The sequence below is a fragment of the Salvelinus namaycush genome, chromosome 38, assembly GCF_016432855.1.
Source record: "Salvelinus namaycush isolate Seneca chromosome 38, SaNama_1.0, whole genome shotgun sequence".
NCBI lineage: Eukaryota > Metazoa > Chordata > Actinopteri > Salmoniformes > Salmonidae > Salvelinus > Salvelinus namaycush.
In genome coordinates, this window is record NC_052344.1 from 18628213 (window position 1) to 18647745 (window position 19533).

The window sequence follows — 19533 nt, forward strand, 5'->3', positions numbered from 1 at the left end:
TCGAACACGGAGGTTCTCCGGGAAGCGTTGGGCGATTTGGATTGTGGGAAGTGTTGTTTTGCCGAGGAGTTTGTTTTGCGCGGCTAACAGGGACTAGCAAACTGCTAGTAACTGCTTCAAATGTTCACTTCTTGACGTTTACAAACGACTACAATCCCAGAATGCGTAACGGTTGGATATCGATGGCGGAGAGCAATGACTGAGGAGTTTGATGAAGACGTGGTATTTGAGGTTTGTGTTTTTATTCAGGCGCATATGTTCCGTTAACGCGTAGTGTAGTGTGTCAAGCCCGAGTTTGTATAGGTTTTCTGATTCATTCTGCGTGATGAAATTGGCGTGGTTGACCAGACTGTCAGAGTAGCTGGCTCGCTAATGTTAGCTAGCTTATTAGAATGGCCATGAGCAACGTTTACCCATTGGCGTTTAGCTACCCCTGTTGTTATGCGTAGCTAAGACATAAATCCGAGCTAAATTGTCCTGCCTGCTAAGTAGCTTTTCTTATCATGGGGCAGTGTGCTGTTTCATCATCATAGCTGGCGTGGAGAGTGTGTGTCTGATCCGTGCTTTATGCGACGTAGGAAGGGAATAACGTTAGCAATTCGAAACATCTGACAGCCTGATGTGTCAACATGTGCGCAGTCGATACCGTCCGATCATGCAAGTGAGTAACTTTAGCCCACCATGTCATGCTTGGATCGGGGTGTGTAATCATGATAACGTATTATAGGTGGATCTATCAAGGTATGCAAATGGCTTGCTCTCCAGATGTAGAAGTACGGAGATGTTTTGTTTTCTCTCTTCCTTCGGGTGAGGAGCGTCGGGCAGCTGGTTGGAAATTGGGTCAGGTGTCTCCTTGGTCAAATTGGAGCATAATGTAGGTTCTTTTTTTCTTAATTGTGGGCAAATTGTTGTTATGCCAGTGCCAAGTGCCAGTACGTTGTCCTAGGGGCAAACAGAGGAGAGGTAGAGAATCAAAGGCCCACTTTGCTGCTGCACATCTCAATTGTAGGGAGATTGAGGTGGGAGTCTGACCTGTGATGCAGGACAGTGATTTGCTGTGAACACACACACTTCCAGTCTCACTTTAAGCTGAGCTTTAACACTTAATCATGTAGAACACTCTTTTATGCAAGGATTTTAGATTATTATGTTTGTGCTTATGTAACAGTATAACTTTTAAACCGTCCCCTCGCCCCGACACGGGCGCGAACCAGGGACCCTCTGCACACATCAACAACTGGCACCCACGAAGCGTCGTTACCCATCGCTCCACAAAAGCCGCGGCCCTTGCAGAGCAAGGCGCAACACTACTTCTAGCAACACTACTTCTAGTGTTGCCTACAACACTACTTCTAGTGTAAACGCTATTAGCGCGTACCCGCTAACTAGCTAGCCATTTCACATCCGTTACACTTAATTCCATCGCTGGATTGGAGTAATGGACGCAAGATGCTTAGGGCCAGGGGGAGGTTTAGGGATGGGTAGTGCACATACATAGGGTGTTCTCTACTAGGCTTTTAACATTAACATATCTTTGCTCAGCAGAAGTTTAGCCCTTAGCTAACTCGTTCCATGTTTCCCAAGACCCTAGTGAATCAATAAAAAACAAGCAGCTGCACACAGTAATACAATTAGTTGCCCATGGTGACCAAGACTTGAGCAGAGAGAATAGATTATTTCCTTTTCGAGCTTGTCATCTGAGTGGCTGTTGTGCCCGCAGCATCAAGGTCTCTGTGTTTATGTATAGAAGTCAAGTGTGAAAGAGCGTGACTGAAATCTGTATGGAATGGCAAGTTGAATGGGAGAGAAGATGGAGAATGAGCGTATGATTCCCGACGGTAATTGGAACGTAATGCTACTGCAGATCAGGGATGCTTTTCCTTCCACTTGCAGTGCCGGCTGGGTTATGACACTTCTAAGAATAGCTTCCTGTATATTGGGAAATCTGTAACAGAGAATTGGGAAGAGCAGGAACAAAAAGCGGATATTTGTCTAAATCTCTCCTCCCCCATCCTCCTTCTGCCCTTTCACCCTCTTCCCCCTCTCTCTCTCTCTCTCTCTCTCTCTCTCTCTCTATCTCTCTACACACTCCCCTCTCTCTCTTTTTCCAGAACTCTCCGCTCTTCCACTACCTGCATGATCTAGGACACACAGACTTTGAGGCATGTCCCACAGTGTCTCAGGAGGACGAGTGTGGAGGAGGAGAGGGGACGACAACCTCCCTCCAGGACAGCTTGTCCAAACCCACAGTGAGTGGGCCTTCATTGAAAATACGAATTTGTTCTTAACTGACTTGCCTAGTTAAATAAAGATAAAATATGTATGCATCTGTGGTGTGAGTGGCTTGTGTGATATGTACTGTAATATACATATGCACAATCATAGCTCTTTGCTAATAATACTCTGCTGCTGTACAGTATGCATTCATGTTTCAGGGTTCTGGCCTGAAATGTGGTCACATGACTCTGAGTGCATTCCTTTTCCTGTTTCTGTATTTTTTCCCGTGAGGGACAGGAAATTATGTCACATTAGCCTCCTCCAAGAACTTTCCGTCCGTCCGCGTCATGCTTCCTCTCCGAGAGCCTGTTATTCGGAGGAGCGTTTGGGAATTATTCTCATAGAGGACTCATCATGGATATAACCCGTTTAAACATGGACGTTGTTATTGGGCATTGCCATCATACACAATTTTCAAGTAGTCAACTGGATGGGGATTCCTATGGCTTAATGGCAAAGATATGGTTATTCCTTGTCCAACTTCCTGTAGCCCAGATAGAGGTGTGTGTGTGTGCGTGCCTGTTAACATGGACGATTGCCTGGTGTATATTTGATTTCCAGACAGTCAGAGGCCAACACTGGTTATCTGCTCCTGTTTAGCACACACTGGGCCTGTTTAGCACACATTGGTCCTGTTTAGCACACACTTGGCCTGAAAATCATCCACATTTGTGAATTAAATAGGATTTCCAAAATGTTTGATGGCACGTGGGGCACATTGATGTTATTTTACAGAACTAAATGTCACACTAGACCAGAGCATTGTATGACATCAAATGAGGTTAGTAAGGAGAGAGAGGGAGAAATATGGTAATCTGTCAGTGTGCCATCTGAATTAAGGTTCTTTGTGCCACAATTTCCTTCTGACTCTACCAATGGGAATATATATATTGCCTTTTTGCATGTGTCATGTCACATAAGTCACGACGAGACAGCTAACTGAAGAGAGAGAAGGCAGGACGAGGTCAGTTGAAGATTATTGGTAATAAAAAACTTCACTGCCAGCCTGCCTAGTCTCCTCCTTCAAATCCTGGAGTCATAAGAGAGTGAGATGGAGAGAAGATCAAGCGTTGAGGATTGTTTTATGGCAATATGGCTTCAAGATTTAGAACACATACATAATGTCACAGTCTCTCTTCCTCTTTCATTCCCTCTACCCTTTCTCTCTCTCTCTCTCTCTCTGAGTCTCTCTCACACTCACACGTCTTTGCAGAGTATTTTTTTCCATTCTCTCACATGGCAGACGGGGAGCACAAAGACTCGGGAATGTTCCTCTGGATGACGCCAGCGGAATACTAAAGAGCAGGAGCAAGACAGGACCAGGAAATGAACTGTACTTCCTAGTGATGTGTTGGTTGTTTGTGTCACTGTGTTTGCATTCCGCTGTGTGTGTGTTTTTCTGTGTGGCCCGTCTCTGTCTCCTGCCTTAATGTTTGGATGGGGGATATTAGATTGAGATGAATGAGTAGTAGAGAATGAAAACGCCTACATGGGCCTCCCCCTTCACGACTAACACACACTACCCTTTCTCTGGGGGGTGGTTTAGATGCCATGTTCTGTTCCTGCTGTGGTTGGTCAGTGTAGCGTGAACGCCCAGTCCTGCGGCTCAGACCCATAATCAATAGCCCTGCAGCCTGCTGACCAATAACGCACTAATAACGCACTGCGTCCCAAACTCTCAATAACAGAAAGTCAGGGTAGAAAACACACCCGGGCCAGTCTGGATCAATAGTAAGGGTGAAGTTACCCGTAGACGCTGATCTTGGTTCAGTTTAGCATTTTCCACACTAATGGTTAAGGTTAGGATTGGGAGAGGGTGAGCTGATCCTAGACCTTTACCGAGTGGAAACTTATTCATGAGCAACTGTAGCCGGGCTGGAACGCTGAATCCCTACAGGCCTGGGTCAAAAATAGCACACTATATAAAGGGAATAGGCTGCCATTTGGCACTGAAATATGCCTCCTTAGTGGTGATGTTGTCTGATACTGATAGTACCAATGACTGTATGGGATAGTACTGCAACTTTCCCAAGGGATAGAAAATACTGGGAGGAAAATAAGCTATTCTCATTAGATTGTGTCACTCGCTGTAGTTATTTTAATTCACTCACTCTTCACACTATTATGGCTAAATGAAGGGGATCAGGATTTCTAATATAGACATTTTGGAGAATTATTTGGTTAATAGCAGCATATCAAATTGTACAATTTAGTTGGAATGCTTATAATTACTCTGTTCGTTTGCTAGTGATTAGAATATAATTCTGTTTACTTTGTTTGTTTACAGTGAATCTCCTATTGGAGCCTGGCAGACTATCAACTAGGGAATGGAGGGTGTTTGTGTGTGTAGGAGTGTGTTGGGGGGGGGGGGAGTCCACACACACACAATCAGTCACCCATTGTTGGTGTCTTAAAGAGCCTGTTTCCTGGGATATGCCCTGGAATGAAGAAAATGTTTCTTAGGAATGTGGCCTCTGTGTGTGTGTGTGTGTGTGTGTGTGTGTGTGTGTGTCTGTTATGAGCATTATTTGTGGTTGATGGCCAGAGTTCATTCCCCAGTTTGCTTTCACAGATGTAGTAGGCTGTGTCGTCTGCTGTTCGTATGAAGGATGTGTGACTTATTCATTTGCAGAATTATGCCCGGTTGATTACTCTGTTCCCCTTATTAGCTCCAGTCTCTTCCCCACCTGACCCATCCTCCTCTGTGTTATTGGCAGGGAGGACGTCTATGTAGATTGGCTGATGCCTTGTGGAGGCGGAGCCCGTTCCACCAGGCTGCCTCTGCCCATATGCTGGAGCAGCAACTGGTAAGGGTCACCATGGGACTAACCATAGAACTTTAAGTGACTTAATCTCAAAGACACATGTTCTTATATTCTTTCTCTCTGTGTCCTCTCCCTCCCTCCATCCCTCTCTCGCCCTCCCTATAGGACTGTGTGTTTGGCCAGTACGCGGTGCAGTGTATCCTGGACCAGGATGTGTTGCTCCAGGAGGATGTGGAGCTGATCGAGCTGTTAGACCCCAGCCTGCTCACCCTGGGCGCCTCGCCCTCTGGCGCACCCAGAAGAGACAACTCCCTGCCCTGCCCACGCCTCCTCGCCTCACCCTCGCAGTGGTACGCCCCCAAACACAGATCCTAACATAGTCACACACATATAAATATCTACATGTACACACAGCAGACACTAACATTCCATCTCTTTCTGTCTTGGTTTTCTCTTTCTTTCTCTCTCTTTCTCTTTTCTCTTCTCTCTCAGGGACGTAGCAGTGCTGGTGGGCCTGGCTGCAGTGTTACTAGGCCTGTCCTCTCTCTCTGCCGGGGCCTGGTCTCTGGCTGTGATCCCGTGGTGTGCTGCAGTCATGGGCTGGGTGGGGTTGCGAGGGGCGGGGCTGTGGAGACAGGGGAGGATGCAGAGGGCAGCACACGCCCAGGCCTCCGAGCTGCAGACCATGGCGCTGGACACTAAGGCTCTGACCAGCCTGGCCCGCAAGTCCCTGAGACTACTACAGGAGACAGAGGTCATCTCTCGAGGGTTCACCCTGTAAGTGGGCCATTTGATCTACTATCTATCTACTTCATCCATAGTGAGAGTGTGCATCCTCACCTTCCTACTCATATTGTAAGTGTGCATGCTAACCCTGCTGTGAGTCACATACTCTGTTCTTAACGTTACTGTCCACTTTCACCCACTAGCACTTTCATCTACCCAACTATAAGGTTAGCACTTAGGCTAGTATCTATTATTATCTTAGTTTATCATTACCTGAAGGGCCCACTTTTTACCTTTCCTTGCCTGTCCCACAGCCCGTTCCTGTTATCGTCTTTGTTTGTTTTGTGATAGCATTTTGTCATAACCGTGTCATATGTTGTTAGCGTGTTAGCCTGTCCTGTTGTGTCTCAGTCATACATGTGTAATTAGCATGTTAGCATGTCGTGTTGCGTGTGCTTCCCTGCCTTTCTGGGACGTCTGTACAGTTGTATCACATTTCACTTGTCAAGTCTGCTCGACAGGGTGAGTGCGGCCAGCTCCTTTAGTAGGGCGGGGCTGGGGGTGGGGCCACGGGGGCAGCAGCTGATTGGCCTGCGGAAGGCGGTGTACCGGGCGCTCCGCTCGGCCTTCAGAGCCTCCCGCCGAGCCACCTGCCACATGCTCAAAGCATATCCTTCACACACACACACAGAGAGAGAGAGAGGAGAGAGAGAGAGGAGAGAGAGAGAGAGAGAATATTTTCAAATTGAGAGGGGATATTGCCAGACTCAACTTATGCAGGAATTAAACAATGCAAGCACTAAAGATTGATTTCTACCAGTAACCATTTGGTGTTACACTTGAGTGAATGTGTGTTAGAGGATATATTCTGTTTGACCAATTGGCGCGTCATTTAGTATATGAGTGTCAATCTGTGAGCTGATGGGCTCCTTAACTCGTACCCACGTACCCCCTGAACTCTGAGATCGACAATGTGACCAACTACGTGTCTGCGGTGCCTCTGAAGGAGCTGGGGATGGGCCTGGGGACAGAGCACCTGACTGACGAGGAGGCACAGGAGCTCACCGATGACTACAGCCTCCCTGCCCTCAAGGTAAGACCCACCTACCTGAACCACGAGAGGGAGGGAGAGAGAAAGAAAGAAGGTGAGATGAGATTGGGTTAGATTTGGGATGGAGAACTTGCTTTTATATAGATAGTGGAAGAAAGAGTAGAAGAGAAACATGATGAGAAAGATAGAAGGAAGAGATAATTTAGATGCAGGTCAATAGGTGAAATGAGGGGCATTGTCAGAGTGAGGATGTTAGCTTCTCTGTTTGTCCCTGTGGGCTTTCCGTCCTCCAGGTGCTGTTCCAGTTGTGGGTGGGGCAGAGCTCAGAATGTTTCCGCCGATTGGCCCTGCTGCTGTCACCACGACGACTGGAGGAGCCCAGGGAAGGCTGGGTCAAAGGTAGAACCCCTCCTCCGCCCATACACCGCTCTGTTGCCACGGTGACACAGCCTTTCCACGGTGCCCTGGCCGGTTGCCTAGGCGACCTGCAGCGTAGCTACGAGTTCCACCGGTACTTTGAGACGCAGCACCGGACGCAGGGCTCGGACAGGGTGGGGCGCGCTCAACAGAAATGCAGAGAGCTCAACACACTGCACACGTCTGTACGCAGCCTGCAGCTGCATCTCAGGGCCCTGCTCAACGAGTGAGTCAAATCTAACCCCTTACTCAACCCTCGCCCTCCTAACCCTAACACTTCTTACTCCATACCCTCCTCACCCCTCAGTCTACAGGCGTCAGTATTCTTCAGTTCGGCTGGTGCATAGCCGAACTCGGCTAGGTGAAATGAACGAGAGTGCTTGCATACTCCCTTAAAGGACCTTCTCTTGAAAAACGTGAAAAAAGCGGCAATAGTATTGTTTGTACATTTTGAGATGCCGTAGCCAGTATACACTTCCTCAAATAGTCTAAATTAATGTAAGATAACTCAAGAAATCTGTCATTAATTTTGTCGTTTTTGCAGAGGAGATCTTAGTCACACAATTTTACATCTAACTAAGATGTTTGGTGCAGTATTTCTCAATGAAAAAATGTCCATGAATGAATACAGAAACTGTATCGAAGAATCCCTACTGTTGACCAATCTCTTACGAAGGGGCGTAGACTTTGGCTACTGACTTTGGCTTGCCTTGAGAAAAAATGTTGTGTGCTGAAGTCCAATACTAACTAAAGCATCACAAAATGTGGTCATAATATATGCACAAACTCGTCCGAACATTTTCGGCTGGGAAGCATGCGGACGCCTTTAGCCCCCTTTCCTTACCCCACTCGCCACATCCTCCTCTCCCATCCTCTCCTCACCCCTCCTCCCCAAACCCTCATCTCACCTCCCCTTCCCCCCACTAGGATGATTATCCTGGAGGATGACCTGGAGAAGCTGATGGTGACTAAGGAGGCGGTGGAGGTGACTGTGGAGGGCTACCAGGACCTCCAGGAGCGTCTCGGCCACCTGCAGCCCCACATGCAGGCCAGCGCCGGATGCTGGGAGGACACCGTGGGCCAAGTGGAGCGCATGCTGAGGAGAGCTAACACCTGCCCAGGTGAAGAACACACACTACCTTTATTAGGCTTAGGTAGTTAACGCAGCTGACCGGTTGAGAGGTGACAGGCCCTGATATTGGGTCTGAATACTGGACCCCCCCCCCCCAGGTTTCCATGGTTATAGTGGAAGGGTTATTTTTAGTCAGTACTCCCCCCTGCCCAGCCCAGAGACTATTCAGAGTCAGTGATGAAGTGGCTCCTTCAAATATAGGATAAGACCCAGACCTCGCAGGGAAGGGAGGGAGGGAACAATGGCCTAGTTTCACCACAGACTGTTTCAGCACGTTTTAGAGGTCTACTCTTTGTGAGCAGGGAGCAGGTTGACTGACTCGAGATCTGATACACAGTTTAAACAAACGGATAATTGCGTAGAGTGGTGTGTCTCCATTTGAGTGTGTGTGTGTGTAATACGTTCTCTCCATCCTTTCTCTTTCAGGAACTCCTGATGGTCCAAAGCAGTGTCTCCCTCCTGTGCCATGCACCCCTGCCCCAACCTACACCCTCATCCTGGACAGGGACCCCGTGCCTGAGGAGCAGGTACTGAACCTCACCACTCACTGTGGATCTACACACACACACACACACACACACACACACACACACACACACAAACAAACAACTAGGTGCCTGTAGTGTATGTCTTTGTGTAATGGGTCTTTCCTGCCCTCTGATTGGCCAGGAGCTGGAAGCGTACGTGTCGGACTCTGAGGATGAGAACGGGTGTGCGGGGTCGGTGGTTGACATGCTGTCTCCCGAGGAACAAGCGCGCCACCGGCGGGAGAGGGAGGAGTCTCGGCGCGTCCTATCGGAGCTCAAAGCCGTGCTGGGCCAGCGGGCGTCCGAGGGCGAGAGGAGGAAGTGGAAACAGCTGCTCTTCAACGACCAAGGTCTCGCTCCGCCTACCCACAATGCACCTCTCTGCCTCTGCTGCTCCTTTAGTTCTCTGTCTCTCTCATTTCATGTGTGTCATTTAATGATGTGTTTATTTTGTCTCCTAGCGGCGGTGATACCTATAGTTTCCGCGGAAACTTCTATAGAATCTCAGACGCCCTCCGACCCATTGGACACTCTGACCCTTGTGGGCGTGGCCAAACCAGGTGTTGTTGAGGGAAACAACCTATCGGAAAGGCTGAACGACGAGGAGGAAGACTGGGTCAGGGACGAGCGCCCCCTCACAGAGGCAGAGGAAAAAGCACTTAAAGAGTTCTGCTGTGGTGAGGCGGAGGAAAAGGGGGAGGAGGGTGAAGGTTCAGTCCCGGGCGGGGCGCAGCTCTACCAATATGACGGGCTGCCTGACCAGGGGGCAGGATTAAACGGGCCCGACCTTCTATTGCAGCCCCGGATCCCCGCCATCACGGTGATGGAGAGGCTGACGGAACTACACGGCTCGGCGGCGCTCAGCTTTAATTCCGCCCTCGCCGCCCAGGTGGCGGCACGTTCGCACACTTTCGCCAACATGGAGGAGCAGACGTTTGGAGACAGCGGAGAAGAGGATGAGGGAGAGACGCGTTCTCAGTCTGATGGACAGACATGTGAGAAGAACTAGAGTCTAAACCCTCCTGCTTTACGGAGCTTTGAACAGAACAGTTATGCACAGACAGCCAGGGTTCCTTTATTTATGTCTGAACCCACTCCTGGGTTATTTACTGCGGCTGTCCGTTTCCTTGGATCCATGGCTCTCTGTCATGTCTTCATCTGTGTGTGTGTGCGTGCGTGCGTGCGTGCGTGCGTGCGTGCGTGCGTGCGTGCGTGCGTGCGTGCGTGCGTGCGTGATTGGGTGAGAGAGCATTGTGTGTATGTGACATCTTAGTGAGTTTTAAGAAGAGCACTACACCACTTTCTGTTACACTCCTCCACCCATGTGTCCATACTTTACCCACAATCCCCCTGTGGCCGCTCTCCTGTCCTACTCAGGTACCAGAACCACAAGACAAACTCTGACCTCACCGTCACAAGGTCTTCAGTTTAACCCTAAGGATCCCCTGTAGCTATTGGAGGCAGAGAGACTTGGTTATAGCATCAATTCCATTTTCTCTAACTATTGACCAGTACCTTTCCGTGGTATGTCAACATTGCCTAACAGTTTAGCATATTGATGTCTGAGTAAAAAAGCCTAATTAGCTAAATTATTATTATACATTTGACCAAATCACTCTCTATATGACTCCTGTATTGACAGGCAGAGTCTGATGTGTGGTTGCTCTGTTGAACGTGTGCACGGCAGCCCACAGCCCAGGGCAGAATGCTCAGGTACTGAATCACTGACCGAGGGCTGAATGTAAGACGTTACTATACACTCACACACAGATGTTACTGCACACACACACACACACACACACACAGATGTTACTGCACACACACACACACACACACACACACACACACACACGTTACTGCACACACACACACACACACACCACGCTGTAAAAGGGGAAGGAGAGGTACATTTCAAAGACAGCAGAGCAAAGCTATTTTATTACCACTGTTTTATTTCTGGTCTGCCTCTCTGAGTCTGCACTTCTACACACTCCCCGCCTCACTAGGAATGGCCCTATAACTGCAAAGATGTGTTGGCTAAAACACCTGTCACTCAACCCACAGCAACCAATGAGCAGACGGAGACGTCAGAGAGAAGGGTGGACATAGTTGACCTTGTAAAATGGACTAGCCTACCAGATTTGGAAATATTTTTACAAGGCAGTGGATTGCTGTGAAATGAAATTCATCCCCATCCACTAATGAACCAAACACATTCACAGTTTATTTTCCCAATGGTCTTCGTCAGTGCTCATCTGATGCAGGATACAGGATCAATGATGCCCCAATGAAGAGGCCATGAGGGGATGACAACTGGGTGATTATTGAGGTAAAGTGTTGTACTACCTCATGCCACCCCTACCGCACCTACTATGAAATCTGTTCTGCGGGTATCTGTAACTCCCCATCTACTACATGTATCTCTGATCTGAATGGTCTGCTGTGTCAGAACATTTTGGTTCTGTCTTGTGTACATCTGTAAATGTTTCCAAGGAGATTGTACCACTGTATCTGGGGCGGCAGGTAGCCTAGTGGTTAGAGCGTTGGGCCAGTAACCGAAAGGTTGCTGGATCGAATCCCTGAGCTGACGAGGTAAAAAATCTGTTCTGCCCCTGAAGAAGTTAACCCACTGTTCCCCGGTAAGCAGTCATTGTGAATAAGAATTTGTTAACTGACTTGCCTAATTAAAGGTTACATAAAAAAAAAAAAAAAAAAATACAAATAAATTCTCTATCCCTAGTCTCAGCATCTGTGTTTCCATAATGCTCACTAGAATGTGATCCAACTATTGATTTGGGGATTGAGTTTGGGACAGTTATTACGGAGTGTCCTGGAATGCTACTATCATTGATTACAATTCATTAGAGTGATGATCGAAGGACAGCATGTGCTTATTGATGATTACGCTTGTGTTTGTCCGAGGGTGTCTGCCCCCCCACCCATCCCCTCACCGTGTCTGCCTTGTCTTGCCTTCCAGCCCTCCCCCATATGTCCCCTTCCTGAAGTGAGTTCTGTCCCTCCTACATTTCATTTGTAAAATAAAATGCTATTCTGGAGCTGATTGTGTCTCTCTTTTTATATCGGTCTCTTTCTTTCTCCCTGTCTCTCTCAGCTGCCTGAGACTGACCCTAACCCCAGGGGGAATGGGGTTAAAGTCAGCGTAGTGTGAGGGTTACCTGACCTTTTGTGGAGTCCCAAATATGTCTGACCTAGAACAGCTGGTGATCCCTGTACCACATGTAGACCCAGCGCGTAGACACACACACACACACACACGTCTCTCACACATTTAAATGCATTTAGCTGTTGTGAATAGTCCCAGGTTAACTTCCTATACAATTAGTGTGTGTCTGTGTGAAACTGAAACCTCATTGGTCTGTCTGAGGTAGACCAAATAGCCCCTTTCTTCTCTGTGTCCCTGTGGGAGTGTGCGCCCCAGTATCAGCCACCCTGTGAAACACAAGCCCAATCAGTCCATGCTAGACAGGCTGCTGGAGAACAGAAAGAAAGAGGGCTGTCTGACATACTTAATGAGGATGGTTTCCCCTGGTGTGGAAGTACAGAAGGAGGTATTATTAGGGGCAGAGCAAAAATGTCCATCTTCAGACTGCAAAAGTCACATTGAGACTGAACAGAGCAGTAGTGTGTGTCTCCAACAACCCAGCTGTACAATCATTTTAAAATGATGTACTTCCATCCCTCTCTCCCGAAAGAACCACGGAGCAGGCAGGCACAGCTTCCTGTCTTTATTGAATTAGCCTTAGCATCCTTAAACAACCAGCAGGCATCATGTCAATACGCTGAATTGGCTTCCTCTCCTAATTTCCGGAGACTTCAGATTAAAGGTGAAACTGAACTGAATGGTGGAACCCTACTACTGGGGATGTGCTGCTTCCTCACCTGGCTTTCCCAGTTCTCCCAGATCAGGGAAGGAGCCTAGGGCAGAGAGCATGGAGTCGGGCTATTCTTGAGAGAATTTGGAAGCTGGTTGCAATAGAGTTCTTGTTGTGTGGTGACTGACGATTATTAAATTGCTCCTGCTGCTGGAATAAGTGTATGGAAATATATGGGCCCTTCTCCAAATCCTTTGTTACCTAGTATTAATACATGCTGCCATCTAGCGGCCAATATTTTTCTCATTCGTAATAATACAAAGTAAAGGTTATTAAGATGTATAGTACAACATACATTCACATATTTTTATAACACATTAACCAGGTTTGTTGAATCGGGGCTGTTCACTGTGTATGATATTTTGTCTCTGGGGATACATATTTTAGGATAATTGTGATGGTGATCCATGAATTAATTCCTACAGCAACTTTGCATTCAGCAAGCACAGCACGCGTTCAGCTGATTCGGCAAGTTTCTCACTCACCGTACCCACAAACCACCGCGCTTCCTTTTCCACTAACGCCTGCAATCATGGCGGATGTGGTGCAGGAGAAGGTAACCGAGCAGAAGCTCGAAGAAGAGACGGTCCTGAATGGAGATGCAGAAGAGAAAGAGGAGGTAGACCCTTCCGAGGAGACAGCCAAGAAGAAGAAGAAAAAGAAGAAGAAGAAGTCGGCAGGCCCCGGTAAGAGTTACAGACAGGCCAGTTACCGCTGAGCCGCACGGATGAGTGTGCCTTGTGAATCGTGCGCCAGGCCTTATGAAACACGCCTCGCTCTCATAACACACCCGTAGCTCGATAGCTAAGCATGGGGCGATAACGTTACTTCTGTCAATCTGACCACAATGCCGAAATGTCAGTAAACAGACGGAAATAGTCATACAAGCAAACCTAGTAGTTAGTTAGCTGGCTAGATATATTGCTAACTTAGCCGCAGTTCGTAGTCCTTTGCTGGCATGTTCCACAATTCGCTAGCAAGTTCAAAGCCAAGTTTTGATGTTTCATAATGTGTGGTGGAATGCTGTTATGTTAACGTTGACTTTCTTACATAACGTAAACGCCAGAATACAGTTTGATTCCATAGACTTCGATGATCGAGGTTGTAACTATCACAGACTATGATCTGTTTCATAATAACGTATATATTTAACACTAACTAGTTACGCATGATTGACCACAATGATTGTCCCGCTGCCTGCTAGCTAGCTATGAAATGTCAAGATACTTTTTGATTCAGACAGCATGCTCACTGAACTCTGCAAACTTACTGCTGACATAACGTTATCCTCAGCATGTGCTATTTCGAGCAACCCATCTTCTTGTAACAAACTCAACTAGCTACAGCTCGCATGCATTTTTCTAATGGATGTCAGACAGTTGCCCTTTAAATTGACACACACAACATTTAGCTTGTAATATGTGTGTTTACATCAGTAAAGCAGGCTTAGCTGCGTGGGCGTGTGCTGGCCCCTAAGGTTATACACAGATGTTAATACTCTCGCCTCCTGCCAAGTCCCTGACCTCGGGGATACACTTTGCGGAATGGGATCATTGTCCACAGTCCAAAAGATCACTTCCCTGCTGGACAGTACCTTCCCTTGCACGCACATAACACATCTCTCATCCTCCCCTCCCCCGGGTCTCCTGGATGCTCTCTGTTGTGATGGAGCTGTGGTCGCCACGGCCGCCATGTCGTGGTTAGTAAGATGTATAGAATGAGCTCACCCATGTGTATCTGTCTCTGTGCAATTTATGACTGCAGCAGCCGGCACCGAGGCTGAGGGCAATGGAGTGGCTGACGTGACACAACAGCTGGAGAAGCAGGCTCTGGAAGACAAAGAGAAAGAAGACGACGGGGAGGATGGTAAGAGACCATAACAGTACTCTACCTTAGCCTAATACTAGGCAGACCCAGAACCACATGGGCCGAGATCCAACCATGGCTCCTCACACCCTGCTGTGGAGCAGCTGATCTGGGTTCAGTCCTGTTGTTGTGACCCAAATCCTAACCACCCTTAACCTTAACCATCCACATGTCTGGCCCATAAGGACAGCGCAGAGATGACCTCACACATAACTACATACACATCTACCAATACATGGCTTGTTAGGAGCTGATAAACTCTGGTGTGACATTTGAATATGACTAAATGACTTCAAATTCCTCCCTTTTTCTCTCAGATGGAGACGAGGGGGAGAACTCGGCAGGCAAAAAGAAGAAGAAGAAGAAAAAGAAGAAAGGACGTGAGTTGATCTTATTTCATTTGACACTTGAGAGTTATGGCTTTCACTCTGTCTGGTCATGTATATGGTGCAATGGGAGAGTAGACTATGATCTAGTGATGGATATGACTGGCTGGCTCTCTGCCGTACTGCTGCACTCTGGAGCATAACCATAACCCTGCAGCCTTCTGAGTGCCTTCCCCTCAGGTCCTCAGGCTAATGGGCACGTTTGGCTTTTCCCTGAATATTGCTTTGTCACCTCTGGAATTCCAACTCAAACCTTCTAGATAGTTTATTAACTAGTAATGAACGGTTATGTGACTGTTTGTTTCTTCCGGTCTTTCACAGCCAAAGTTCAGACTGACCCTCCGTCTGTGCCCATCTGTGACTTGTATCCAAGTGGCGTTTTCCCCATCGGTCAGGAATGTGAATACCCCCCATTACAGGATGGGTAAGATTCATACACACAATCTCACAAAACACCTACTCTTGGCTTGGTGTGTAGTTTGTACCTGGTTACTGTGGAAGCGGGGCCCAGCCTCTTATTTCCCCAGCACTGTGTTATACTAGTGGCAGCTCCTCTGATCATCATGCTATACCTGTCCAACCTTCAACACAAACTGGGGAGGGAGGTTTGAGTTTGTTCTGAAATAAACCGTGCTGCCTGGCATACATGCATAAGTCGGTGTGGTTATCAAACAGAAGTGAAAGGGTGATTCTTCACCTTGGATCTCTTCACTGATGTGAAACTCATTGACATAAAGGGCTCTTAAAGATGTGCTATGCAGAAATCACTCCGCCATTTCCTGGTTGCTAAAATTCAAATAGTTCGCGACAAAACAAACAAGCAAGTATAGTGTAGAGAATCATTGTACAATCTTAACTGCTGTAAAATATATTTTCATACCCCAAAATATTGTCATTTCAGCTGTTTGAAACTGGTTTACAAAACTGAAAGTAAAAACGAAACTTAACAGGAAGCATAGAAACATCGCACATAAAACAGATCAACCGCTTCTTAGTCTTGCGTTCAATGAGAATGACAGATCTATAAAACACTTTTCTATGTGAATTTGGTCAGGTCGCTGAAAAAGTTACATATTGCAGCTCTAACAACACCCAAAACACTTGTCGTCCTCAGCATAATTTGTTTGGTTTATCTTCTAGCCATGCTTGCATTGATTCCCCATCAGTCACGGTGCTGGGTGGGGGAGTAAGATGTATGCGTGGGCACTAACCTTGTTGTTGATCCTCCAGGTAGTCGTGCAATGACAAAATGTTTGTGTTTGCTAACTTCATTGCTGATACCCCTTGTGAATTTCTCACACAGTGATGGGAACAACAGTGTGTGTGCTGACCGCTAACCTTGTTGCTGATTCCCCTTGGTGCAGGTGTACCGCGGCGTGGAGGACCACCAATGAAGAGAAGCGAGTTCTGGACAAGGCCAACGAGGAAATGTGGAGCGACTTCAGACAGGCTGCTGAGGCCCATAGACAGGTCCGCCAGCACGTCCGCAGCTTCATCAAACCTGGCATGACCATGATCGACATCTGGTGAGCCTTCATCATCATCACAGCTGAGATGTTGCTTCCTATTCTTTCTATATGTCAGTCTTTTTCCCTTGCATTCCATCTTTTGCATACGTCCGTTCTTGCGCTTTCATCCCTTCATTATCAATTTATCCCATCTCTTTCTGTATAACTAATTTCTCTGTGCGTGTGTCTCTGTGTTTAAGTGAGCGGTTGGAGAACTGTTCCAGGAAGTTGATCAAGGAGAATGGTCTGAATGCAGGCCTGGCCTTCCCCACCGGCTGCTCTCTGAACAACTGTGCGGCTCACTACACCCCTAACGCCGGAGACCCCACCGTACTGCAGTACGACGACGTCTGCAAGATCGACTTCGGAACACACATCAACGGTACACCCCTGCCACCGTACACACACGGTTCAGCTGACACACACATCAAAACATACTTGGCACATAAACACACACAACTAACCACTCAGACCATGTAGGATGCTGTGCTCACTCCCACTGTGTTTTCAGGTCGGATCATTGACTGTGCCTTCACCGTCACGTTCAACCCAAAGTATGACAAACTGCTGGAGGCCGTGAGAGACGCCACCAATACTGGAATCAAGGTCCGACATCCATTCACACGCCATCCATTCCTGAGGTCGCTTGATATATTTTGAAGTAAGTGTAGTTCAAATGTTCAGTCTCATCTCAATCATGCTTCATCAGTGTGCTGGAATCGACGTGCGTCTGTGTGACGTTGGAGAGAGAATTCAGGAAGTGATGGAGTCGTACGAGGTGGAGATTGACGGCAAAACATACCAAGGTACTGAGCTACTGAATATATATATATATATATATATATATACACACACAGTGAATTTGTTGTAATTTATGACCGAATATAATTCCTCACAAATGTTAATTTGGATAATTTCCAGTGAAGCCAATCAGAAACCTGAACGGCCACTCAATTGGCCAGTACAGGATACATGCAGGCAAGACTGTCCCCATTGTCAAAGGAGGAGAAGCTACCAGGATGGAGGTGTGTATCTGTCTTACTGAGCGTTTGAAGAGCAAGGAGGGAGATAGGAAGGCGAGGTTAGAAAGGGCTGCTGAGTTAATGGTGTGCTGTGGGAGGGTGACTGGGTAATGATGCTGAGTTAATGGTGTGCTGTGGGAGGGTGACCGAGTAATGATGTGCTTAGGAACCGTGCCAGATCCAATTAGCCAGTAACACAATACCTGCATGCCATCGATGATAAAGGAATTTCTATAACAGGATTGCCTGCCCCCATGTATTTGGTTGACTGCGGCAGTGTCCTACCCCAATAAGTGCATTTTTCTGACTGATTCCCTCTTTTGCACCACCAGGAGGGAGAGGTGTACGCCATCGAGACATTTGGCAGCACAGGGAAGGGCGTGGTCCATGATGACATGGAGTGTTCTCATTACATGAAAAACTTTGATGTGGGACACGTCCCAATCAGGTAAGTTGGTTGCCTGTGTGAACACTGGACTGTGTATTCCACCCTCTATCTCTACCCCTCTCTCTCCCCAGACTCCCCCGGGCGAAGCACCTGTTGAACGTGATCAACGAGAACTTTGGCACGCTGGCGTTCTGCCGGCGCTGGCTGGACCGGCTGGGGGAGAGCAAGTACCTGATGGCCCTGAAGAACCTGTGCGACCTGGGCATCGTGGACCCCTACCCCCCGCTCTGCGACACCAAGGGCTCCTACACCGCCCAGTTCGAGCACACCATCCTGCTCAGGCCCACCTGCAAGGAGGTGGTGAGCCGAGGGGACGACTATTGAACCCAACCTCTTTCAAACCGCACCACAACCCCTCCACCCCAATACAGAGAATACACACTGAACCATCTGCCTGCACTTCAACAGAAAAACAGCATCTAAATACAGAACCTTCCTTTGGTCTCTTCCCATTTCTCCCACCTTGGCAGAGAGCAGCCAGTAAGGGCTATGAAAGATGCTGCTGTAAGGTACCTCACAATGCATTTTACCGCTACTTAAGAGTAAGCATGGAGGGACTAGCTTATGTAGCAGCGGCTGAATCTTTCTTTCCCTCTTATTTTGGTGACATTGAACCACAAAGCTTAGTCGTCATTTTCCCCCTTGCTAGAGGGATCTGTGGACACAGTGGTGTCTCTGCAATCTTCTTAAGCCGGAACTGCTATAGAATCTCAAACTGTTACAGTTCAACTGCTTAGAACACCCAGTATTTAGACCCAGTAAGAATGTGAAGAAACAAACCTTTCCTTACCAAAATAAAGTACCCTCCTCTCCCTCGAAGTATGCATAGGGAAGGGAGTGTTTCCTAATCATGTGACCTGATCAGGAAAAACTCCTGGCCCTTACTGCTATACAGTTCCTGGTTCAGACTGCGGTCTTTCAGCCTGACCCTACAGTGTTCTGGTCATTGGGTCCTGACTGTTACTAGTCAGAACCCTGAAATTGTACAACTCCCTTTCGAGTTCCGGGTGGGAACGATGACGACTAGACAACCATGCATCTACAGCTGTATGTTTGGCTTCATGATACAGGGAGGGGACTGCACTCATCTAAGAAACAAATACTGGAGAAGCGATTTGTAAAATATCTTTGAAATGGCTGCTGCCACTATATGTACTCAAATGTAGTGCTTCATTTTGAATTCCCTGGAAATGTTTTTGTAAGAAGAAAACTATTGAAATAAAAAAAAATTGTCTCTGTATTCCTTCACTGGGAAGATATCCTTGATTGTCTATATTTATTTTGTTTAACTAGGCAGGTCAGTTAAGAACAAATTCTTATTTACAATGACGGACAATGCTGGGCCAATTGTGCGCCACCCAATCACGGCTGGTTGTGATACAGCCTGATTCGAACCAGGCTGTAGTGACGCCTCTAGCACTGAGATGCAGTGTCTTACGCCACTCGGGAGCCCACTGTTCCTACACAACCTTGCAGGCGTCCAGTAGATTCTATCAGAGGAAAAGGCAAAGCAAG

General features: G+C 47.5%; 2 protein-coding genes across 3 annotated transcripts; both read left to right on the forward strand.

Moving 5' to 3' along the window:
• Window positions 1-133: 133 nt before the first annotated feature.
• On the forward strand, window positions 134-11501 carry LOC120032024 (vezatin-like). Of its 2 annotated transcripts, XM_038977936.1 has the most exons (12): window positions 134-231; window positions 2112-2249; window positions 4995-5084; window positions 5208-5392; window positions 5535-5819; window positions 6278-6436; window positions 6714-6861; window positions 7113-7462; window positions 8164-8357; window positions 8795-8895; window positions 9038-9245; window positions 9357-11501. In XM_038977936.1, the coding sequence occupies exons 1-12, from the start codon at window positions 196-198 to the stop codon at window positions 9902-9904; spliced, it is 2442 nt and encodes an 813-aa protein (XP_038833864.1). In that variant the 5' UTR covers window positions 134-195; the 3' UTR covers window positions 9905-11501. The 2 variants fall into 2 exon arrangements, with proteins under 2 accessions (XP_038833864.1, XP_038833865.1); XM_038977937.1 differs by lacking the exon at window positions 2112-2249 and having other exon boundaries at window positions 143-231.
• Window positions 11502-13285: 1784 nt separating this feature from the next.
• Window positions 13286-19275, forward strand: LOC120031946 (methionine aminopeptidase 2-like). Its single transcript, XM_038977811.1, has 11 exons — window positions 13286-13474; window positions 14553-14654; window positions 14972-15034; window positions 15362-15464; window positions 16405-16566; window positions 16749-16930; window positions 17060-17154; window positions 17258-17354; window positions 17470-17573; window positions 17903-18018; window positions 18090-19275. The coding sequence occupies exons 1-11, from the start codon at window positions 13321-13323 to the stop codon at window positions 18340-18342; spliced, it is 1431 nt and encodes a 476-aa protein (XP_038833739.1). The 5' UTR covers window positions 13286-13320; the 3' UTR covers window positions 18343-19275.
• The last annotated feature ends 258 nt before the right edge of the window (window positions 19276-19533 follow it).

Coding starts and splice junctions, on each gene's coding strand:
- LOC120031946 (XM_038977811.1), top strand. CDS start 13,321: ATGGCGGATGTGGTGCAGGAGAAGGTAACCGAGCAGAAGCTCGAAGAA. Junction 13,475..14,552: donor GAAGAAGTCGGCAGGCCCCG/GTAAGAGTTACA, acceptor TTATGACTGCAG/CAGCCGGCACCGAGGCTGAG. Junction 17,155..17,257: donor CCACCAATACTGGAATCAAG/GTCCGACATCCA, acceptor ATGCTTCATCAG/TGTGCTGGAATCGACGTGCG.
- LOC120032024 (XM_038977936.1), top strand. CDS start 196: ATGACTGAGGAGTTTGATGAAGACGTGGTATTTGAG. Junction 5,820..6,277: donor ATCTCTCGAGGGTTCACCCT/GTAAGTGGGCCA, acceptor TCACTTGTCAAG/TCTGCTCGACAGGGTGAGTG. Junction 6,437..6,713: donor ACCTGCCACATGCTCAAAGC/ATATCCTTCACA, acceptor ACTCGTACCCAC/GTACCCCCTGAACTCTGAGA.